The 9,176-nt window shown below is 50.8% G+C and overlaps 1 protein-coding gene across 5 annotated transcripts in view; it reads right to left on the bottom strand.

The window, feature by feature from the left end:
• LOC144124443 (uncharacterized) overlaps positions 1-3,573 on the bottom strand; it is a 48,651-nt gene extending 45,078 nt beyond the window's left edge. For all 5 annotated transcript variants that reach the window (XR_013313170.1, XR_013313172.1, XR_013313171.1 and 2 more), the window contains exon 1: positions 3,436-3,573. Coding sequence is in view for 2 of the 5 variants with exons in the window: in XM_077657100.1 (XP_077513226.1) it covers positions 3,436-3,492 (57 nt within the window). In the remaining 3 variants the exon portion in view is untranslated. The remainder of the gene's footprint in view (positions 1-3,435) is intronic.
• Positions 3,574-9,176: the final 5,603 nt, after the last annotated feature.

Below are 9,176 nucleotides of genomic sequence, written 5' to 3' on the forward strand. Positions count from 1 at the left end.
TGATCCAAACTGCCTAATTTTGAGAAATGTAGCCGTTGAATGAGGCACAAAGGCATTCATTGATAAATCTACTTCATAAAAATATCGATTAACATTTTGTGGCACAACATCTGAACAGAACCATCTCCAGTGCTCGCAGAATTCAGTCCGCATTTGCGCTGTCTAAAGCGTAGAAGGAACTTCGTAACGGTTACAGTCTGACGACGGCAATGACGAAAGTAAGCAAAATCTCTTCCTCGTAATTCTCGGATGCTTTGCCCCTTTGCACTTAATTACTGCGGGGAAGCCATCATGGTGGCTGACTTTCGAAGGGTTTCTGCTTTTTAAGCTGCATTCTCCACACCTGGCCCGCTCATATGTCACTTTCGTTCAGAGATGCTTCGCCCCCTTACCCTTATGCACCGTGAAGAAACCTCGGCGTTTCTCCTATACACGTCACATCCCTGCAAAAAGGGCTCTCTCGAATGCTAGCGCGCAGTTTTCATTTTTGGCGTTAGTGGCAGTGCTTCACCTTCTCACATTTGTGCACTGTAGAGAAGCCACTATGGCAGATGACTGGCATTGCATTTCAGCAGCTGATGTCGTGTGCCCTCACATTCGGCCAACTTGTATGTTTGTAAATGTGCAGTTGTTCAATACGCATATTATACAACCATAATTTGTCGAAAATTTTAAATTTAGTAGCCGGGAAATTGTGTTATCCGGGAACGTATTAACGAGGAGAAATATAGTGCAACTCTACTCGACATTTCGTACAAACCAGGAAATTTTATGGACCGGGAACGCATCAACGAGGTTTTACTGCATTGCGACTTCCACAATTTCCTTGGGCCTTCAGGCATTATAGTGTCCTTACAATGCGTACGAACAATTAAACTCGCATGCTTGATATATGTTGAAGGGCCCTTTAATGAGGTGAGAAACCCAATGCAACTTACACTGCAGTGTCTTGCCACTCTAGTCAAACACATGCAAAGCAGCAGGAGCTTCTGTGCTGCTTCTTGCAAAAAAACATGAAGCACGTCATTACTTTGCTTTTCCTTTCTCTTGCACCCACATTTTCCAGGCATTACGGACAGTGATGCAAGCAGCAACGGAGGACGAATTCAGAATGCTCCTGGATGCTTTCATGGCATGGTGTGAAGAAGAAGGAGACACGAACAATGGCCTTGGAAGATTCAAAGAGTACTTCAAGGGGCACTATGGACAGCGTCGAGAAGTCTGGGCTTCATGCTTTCGGAAAGCGGCCGGGATCAACACCAACATGAGGCTTGAGGCACTCCATAGAGTCCGAAAATATGTGTACCTCGAGGGGAAACAGAATAGGAGGATCGATAATTTGGTTTCCATACTCATTAAGTTGACTCGGGACAAAATTTGACCGTCTCATAAAGCTTGTACGCAACAAGGACGGCAAATTTCAAAAAGAAACAAGAGACCGGCACAAAATTGGACAATTAATCCCTTCAGCACATGTGGCAAGTTCCGGCATCCAACAGTGGCTGGTACGGTCACAGGCCACCCCAACCACAAGCTATGTGGTTACTGCATTGTACAGCGGCACCTGCAATGAGCAGTGTGCATCCACATGCCCGACATGCCACATCTGTGTACACAATGTCACGTGCTCTTGCCCAGACAACACGATGCGAAGAAATTTGTGCAAACACATGCACGCAGTGTTCAAAGGAGGTGCAGAAGACGGCGCCAGGAACACACCATCGCCAAATGAGGTATGTCCAGACAGTGTACAAAAACTCTGCAGTAGACAAAAAGAAAGGCAAACCTTCCAAAAAATCATCCCTAACGTAATGCTACATGCAGAATGCATGCCGACCTTTATTCCTTGTAAGATGAACAAGGTTGTTGCTGTAGCATACGCAATATGAATGTTTGTCATTTAGGCTGGCCCCTAAAAGAAGTGACTTCCCAGGATAAGTTGTTGCCTAATTTCATGTTGGTACGAGACAAATCCATGTTCAGAGAAGACAAAGTGTACAAGAAAATAATTACCATAATACAAATGCTAGTGGAAAACAGTTATATTTTCTTCAGTTCGAAAAACATGATATTCTGCCGTAGCAACAAACTTTTCTTGCTCTACGTGTTCCGCAATTAAACGAGAGCCACAAAATGCACCTCAGAGCTAAACTGGTGAATTGTTAGAGTTCAAATTTTGCACAGAAATGGTATTTGGTCGGCAGAATTGTTTTATACTGCATTTTTTTGGGGTACTTGGCTGAATCAATAAGAAAACGTCAGCTATTCGCATCATCTGCGGCGACGATGAAACAAATCGGGCCATTTTCGCACAGACTGCGCCGGTGGCACCGTTTCCTTTGTCAGACGTGGAGATTCAGCAAAGGAGGCAGGGGAGTGTTTTACGGGAGGTCTGAGGATGCTGTACCGCGAAAGTCTTCAAGCTCAGTGCAGTTTTGGGCAAACTAAGTTTTTTTTGTGGTCATCGATAAAGCAGTTGCTGAAGAGTCTTCAAACTTCCCGCAAAGGACACCGTCCTTCACGTAATCTTCACGGCTGACCAACGAGATGGCGCCACGGGTGCAATTGCTGACAGAGCAGCCAGTTTCGTTTCGTCGTCACCACAGGCAATGAAAATATCAGACTTCATATTTCTTCAGGCGAGTACCCCAATAAGTGTGGCATAAAACAATTGTGCGGACCAAATGCCATTTCTGTGCAAAATTTGAGCTCAAACAATTCAGTGGTTTAGCTGCGAGGAGCATTCTGCGAATTGCACCAAGTCCGTATAAGTACTATCTGGCACATGGCAGGCGGCAATAGCAGTGAGATGCATTACATACCTTTCCCAACATGCTGGACTACAGGTGACAAAATTGCCCATGCCAAGGGGCAAGTGACAAGAAAGACTGAGCAGACAAAAGGCGGGATCAGACATTCCAAGGATACTGGTCGGTCAGCTGGTGGGATATTTGGGGCCGTATGAGTTACCTAATTTGAGTGAACTGCTACAGTTTTACTATAGTGTGATACAACTCATGAAAGTGCCAAATGCCCTCAAAGGAGGCACTGCAACCAATACCATCGAACCATTATCCCCTGATGTTGTTAACCTGACGAGGTGACAGACGAAAGTGGATTAATCATGCCTGAATTGGACTAACCTCAGCTTCATGAAAATAGGTCAATGCCATTGACTGGGGAGCCTCCTTTAAGGGGCATCTGCCACTTCGTTCTCGAGTTTTACCAGACCAACAAAAAGTATGGACACATGGACAGCACCTGGCAGACAGGAAAATCGAAGCAACCATTAAAGGCATACCTACCTTAAAAATGGCCAATAAGGAAAAGAAGTGTTTAACAGTGTGGGAAAAGTAAATTTGTTACTGTACCTATAACATGCTCCAGCTTGTGTTGACACAATGATCACATTGCAATGTCATCTTTTTGCCTTACCTTATCAGGACCCAACTGCACAAGAAGCAGAGGACAGCCTGACGGCGTCACTAACATCGTTAGGCTCACTGAAGGAGAAAGCTACAATGAAGAGCCCAACACGCTGCCTGCAGCTGCTGGACACCATACGTGGACACCTGCAAGATACAGAACCAGATGAAGAAGTCATCACATGGCTTGAGCCACTATTGGAGAAAACTGCAGAGAGGCTGAACATCGCCTCAGTGCACCTGCCGCAGTCAAGCGTACAAGCGAACAAAAAAATTGCCCCACAGCGACGGTTTATATCGACGAAACGCAAACGTGCAAGTGGGCAAGCAAAAATGGCCAAGCCATCACGAGCAGAACAAGAAGACATAGAACAAACACTTATGGCACCAAACAGCGTGTCGCATAAAGGCCCCGACCACACGTACTGCACTAAGCCACGCCCGTAATGATGTACAAAGCTACAGAGCTCTCTGGCAGTGTGTCAAAGGTTGAAATTTCGCCTCTGTTTCTCTTTGACTGTCGGTCCCAGTGTCTCTCTGTAGGCCAACAACTCAAGATAAGGGTCTTCAGTCTTCTTCAGCAGGTGTTTTGTTCCCACTGCTTGCTCTGCTTCCCCATTGGCTTATGGACGTAATGGGCTGCTTGTGATGTGGATAAAGCCAGATTTCTTTTCAAATTTTGCGCACTCTGAGTGCAAAAACTAAGGGCCTTTGTCCAAGACCAGTCACATGAATGCCATGATGAGTGGAAAGCTCTTGAAGTGGTTTAGGACATCTGTTGTTGTGGAAACTAAAAGCACTATCTTCGGTACCGAGAGTGGCAGTCCACACAGGTGAAGTACTGCTTGCCACGAAGTTGCAAGAGATCTATCCCCACCATGTTGCAAGCCAGCTTGGGAGCGGATGTTGGCAGGAGCGGCTCAGCATTTTGGTGCAGTGTTTTGGCACAGATTTCACACTTAGAGGCGACTTGACGGAGTTCAGTGGATAATACCAGCCAGCATGCAGACTGCCCAGCTCTGGTCCTGCAGTGCTGATTTTTTTGGTGCCCTTCATGAAGGCGAGCGAGAATTTCCCCTTTCAAGTGCATTCTGAATAGCAGGTAGCCGTTCTTTTCGTACAGACTTGCTCAGTGCTGCCAGAATGATGACAAAAGAGCAGGATCTTTGTGCTTTTCCGGACATTCATGCACACAGAGCCACAGAGGACCCTGGCAAATTTCTTCATTACGTGCTTGATCAAATCGAAGGCAGAATTTTGAAGCCCGATGGCAGCTCCCTGTACGTAGGCACCAACTTCGTCCTAGGTAAGCATTCCTGCTGCCAGGTCACTAGATATGGGCGCCCCGGACAAAAGGCCGGTTGTTCCAAGGCTTCTCCCTGGCATACACTGCATCGTGTAGGTGAAGCACATTAGACGCATGCAGAAGCATTGAATTCATGGTGCAGCAAATCCAAAGAGGCCTTTCCGAGAAGGGCGAGCAAAGGTCAGTTCGACATACTGCCATGGAGCCACGGATATATCCTTCCAAACCGTTCGGCTGCCAATGGTAGTGGCAGCGGTTCCTTTTCGACCTGTGCATAGTGCGTTTTGTGGCTTTGTTAGGGATCTCGAGGCATGGGCACCTGGGTACTCGTATCCATTTTATATTTCTGTTGCAGGACTGAACCCAAGCCACGGGCTGGTGCATCTGCTGACAGTGTTGTAGGGTAGTCTGGGTGATACCTGCCTAAGCACTTCTCGGAACAAAGGAGGTCTTTGACGTTCATGAACGCTACTTCTTGGCAGGCTCCCCAGGTCCACTGTGATGTCTTGTTGAGATCTCGAAGCACTGCTATTTTTTCCAAGAAATTATCGCAGAAACCTTGCCAGATGGTTCACCATTTTCAAAAGTCTGTAGGCCCCAGCTACGCCTTTTGGCAGAGAAAGCGACTTGCAACATTTCTACGGTGAGGATGGATGCACTGCCGGTAGATGACACATCCCAGGAAAGTCACCTCATTAACGTTGAAAACACTGTGTGGTTCAGGGTGAATCCCAAGGAAGCAAGATGCTTCAGCGTCGCGTCAAGATGTCAGTTCTGCTCATCTTGGTCATGGCCGAAAACTATAATATTGCTACAGACGCTGGGAGGACGACGAAGTGGTTGGTAACGAAGACGACGCTGAGGTGCACGCTTGTGTGCTGAGAGTCTACTCCAAGCCATCGGTTCCTTGCGTAGCAGGTTATCTCTGCTCCTCCTACTGCTGCTTCTAGCCGCCACGTATCATTTGGTGGAGGTGCTCTTCTTTGCGCCGCCGTCTGAAGAAAGTTTTAACGCCTGCCGCCATGTCCACGGTTCGCGTCGCCGATGGCAGCCCCGCTGCCGTGATTGGAATGTGCACTGCGAGAGTCAGCATTGCCGGGCGTCATATACCCGTTCTGTTCACCGTCCTGACCCGGTGCCCTCAGTACATAATCCTTGGCCTTGACTTTTTAACCGCCCATTCAGCTCTTATTGACTGTTCCTCAGGCCTTCTTCGATTGGATCTGCCCCTGTGCAATGACGACTCCACCAGCTCACCTCGCCTTCAATCCACCGAGTTTGCTCGTCTCCCGCCACAAACTGCTGTCTACATCCCTCTGTCGCCTTCTCCTCCCGTCCCTGATGGAGACTACGTCGCCTGCCCTATCACCGCTGTGATTCTGAATCGTAATGTCCTCTTTCCCCACACCATTGTCCACATCACCAACAACTGCACCTGCCTCCATGTCCTCAACTTCAGCCTGTCCCCTCAGGTACTTCCGACCGGCATTTCCCTTGCTGATCTGTCCCCACTGACCGATTGCACAGTTTCTGTCCTGGCTCCTGACCCAACGACTGCCGTATCCAATGTCCCTACATCGCAACCCTCCCGTGAGGACTCTATTTCCCGGATGATCGCGGCCGATCTGCCCTCTGCTGATTCTACAGCTCTTCACAGCCTTTTGTCCTCATACAGTGATATTTTTGACTTTGGGGATCGTCCCTTGGGTCAAACCTCTGTTGTCGCCCACCACATTGACACCGGCGAAGCCCGCCCTATTCACGGACGGCCCTATAGGGTCTCCCTCGCAGAGCGCCGTGTTATTCAAGCAGAGGTGGACAGGATGCTGGCCCGCAACATCATCGAGCCTTCGAGTAGTCCTTGAGCGTCCCCTGTCGTGCTTGTTAAAAAGAAAGATCAAACCTGGCGATTCTGCGTCGATTACCGCCATCTGAATGCCGTCACAATGAAAGACGTCTACCCTTTGCCCCGAATTGACGACGCTCTCGACTGCTTGCACGGCGCCAGTTACTTTTCCTCCATCGATCTTCGCTCAGGGTACTGGCAGATCGCTGTCGATGAACGGGATCGGGAGAAAACCGCCTTTGTCACCCCGGACGGCCTGTACCAATTTAAAGTTATGCCTTTCGGCCTGTGCAATGCCCCTGCGACCTTCGAGCGCATGATGGACTCCCTCCTGCGCGGTTTTAAGTGGACGACATGCCTCTGCTACTTAGATGACGTGATTGTTTTTTCGTCCACATTCCAAAGCCACCTGCATCGCCTTTCAGCCATCCTTGCCGTCTTCCGCCGCGCTGGTCTTCAGCTGAACTCGAAGAAATGTACCTTCGGCCGCCGTCAGCTCAAGGTCCTTGGCCACTTGGTCGATTCTGCTGGGATCCAACCCGACCCCGACAAAGTACGCGCCGTGCGTTCATTTCCTACTCCGCGCTCCTCCGGTGATGTGCGCAGCTTTCTCGGCCTATGTTCCTATTTCCGCCGGTTCATCCAGAACTTTGCGGAAATAGCCCGACCTCTTACCACGCTCCTCAAGAAGGACATCCCGTTCTCTTGGGGACCCCCCCAAGCTGACGCCTTCAGAGCCCTTATCAGTGCCCTCACTGCTCCACCTGTGTTGGCGCACTTTGATCCTTCAGCCCCTACGGAACTTCGGACCGATGCGAGCGGCCATGGCATTGGTGCCCTACTTGCTCAGCGGCAACGCACCAAGCTTCGCGTTATTGCGTACGCCAGCCGTCTCCTTTCTGTGTCAGAGCGCAACTATTCTATCACCGAGCGGGAATGCCTCGCTCTGGTTTGGGCTATTGCAAAATTCCGCCCTTACTTGTTTGGGCACCCTTTCTCTGTTATCACGGATCACCACGCCTTATGTTGGCTTTCTTCGCTCAAAGACCCTACTGGCCGGCTGGGGCGCTGGGCTCTTCGCCTTCAAGAGTACACATTTTGTGTCGTCCACAAGTCCGGCCGCTTGCACCAGGACGCGGATTGCTTGTCCCATTACCCTGTCGATCCGCCTTCCTCCAACGAATGCGAAGCTGACGCCTGCGTCTTATCCATCTCGGCCTTCCGCAACATTGCGCAAGAACAGCGCTTGGATTCGTCGCTACGTTCCCTCATCGACCGCCTCACTGCCAACCGCTGTGATGCGTCCCTCGCCCCGTTTGTGCTCCATGAGAACATCCTCTACCGGCGCAATATGCGGCCTGACGGCGCTGACCTCTTGCTCGTGGTCCCTCAACACCTGCGCAGCAGCGTCCTTGAACAGCTTCATAACGTTCCCACGGCCGGTCATCTCGGAGTCTCCCGCACCTACGACAGCGTGCGCCGGCGCTTCTTTTGGCCCGGTCTATACCGTTCTGTCCGCCGTGCCGCCGTTATGTGGCCGCTTGCGAACTGTGCCAACGGCGGAAGACGCCCTCGGTTCTCCCTCCCGGGCACCTTCAGCCGATTCCCAGCCCTGTAGACCAGTTTTCCCGTGTCGGCCTCGACCTGCTCGGCCCTTTTCCGGTGTCTGCTATGGGAAACAAATGGATCGCGGTCGCGACGGACTACTCCACGTGCTACGCTATTACTCGAGCGATCCCAACCAGCTGCGCAACTGATGTCGCTGACTTTCTCCTGCACGACGTCATACTCCACCACGGTGCTCCCCGTCACCTGCTCACCGATCGCGGTCGCTGCTTTCTTTCCAAAGTGGTCGCCGTCTCCTCCGCTCCTGCTCCGTCCGTCATCAATTCACCACGGCCTACCATCCGCAGACGAACGGCCTCACTGAACGTCTGAACCGTACCCTCACCTACATGATTTCCATGTACGTCTCCGACCATCACCGCGACTGGGATATTAGCCTCCCATTTGTTACATTCGCCTACAATTCTACGCGTCACGATACAGCCGGTTTCTCCCCTTTTTACCTTCTCTTTGGCCGCGATCCTTTGCTGCCCTTCGACAGTGTACTGCCCGCCACCGCCTCCACGAGTCCTTACGCTCGGGACGCCATCGCTCGCGCCGACGCTGCCCGTCTTGTCGCCCGCCAGAGGCTGTCGGCCTCCCAAGTCAATCAGAAACGACGTCATGCCTGTCGCCGTCGTGAAGTCACCTACTCTCCTGGCTCCCTTGTGTTACTCTGGATCCCTTCCCGCCGTGTGGGCCTTTGTGAAAAACTGCTCCCCCGATATACAGGCCCTTATCGGGTCGTACGTCCGGTGACCGCGGTGACGTACGAGATCACCCCGCTACATCCGCCATCTCCGGCCGCTGCACCCCGCACCGACATCGTCCATGTGTCCCGCCTCAAACCTTACAACTCACCGTCTAGCTGGCCTGTGTAGTGCGCACCGGTACGGTGCTTTTGTTGTTGTTGTTGTTGTTGTTGTTGACCTCACACAATGGCACATACCCACAAGGGGGATTGGCCATAACCAGGCGGTGGCTATTTAAATGA

Source organism: Amblyomma americanum, chromosome 3 (assembly GCF_052857255.1).
Source record: "Amblyomma americanum isolate KBUSLIRL-KWMA chromosome 3, ASM5285725v1, whole genome shotgun sequence".
Classification (NCBI taxonomy): domain Eukaryota; kingdom Metazoa; phylum Arthropoda; class Arachnida; order Ixodida; family Ixodidae; genus Amblyomma; species Amblyomma americanum.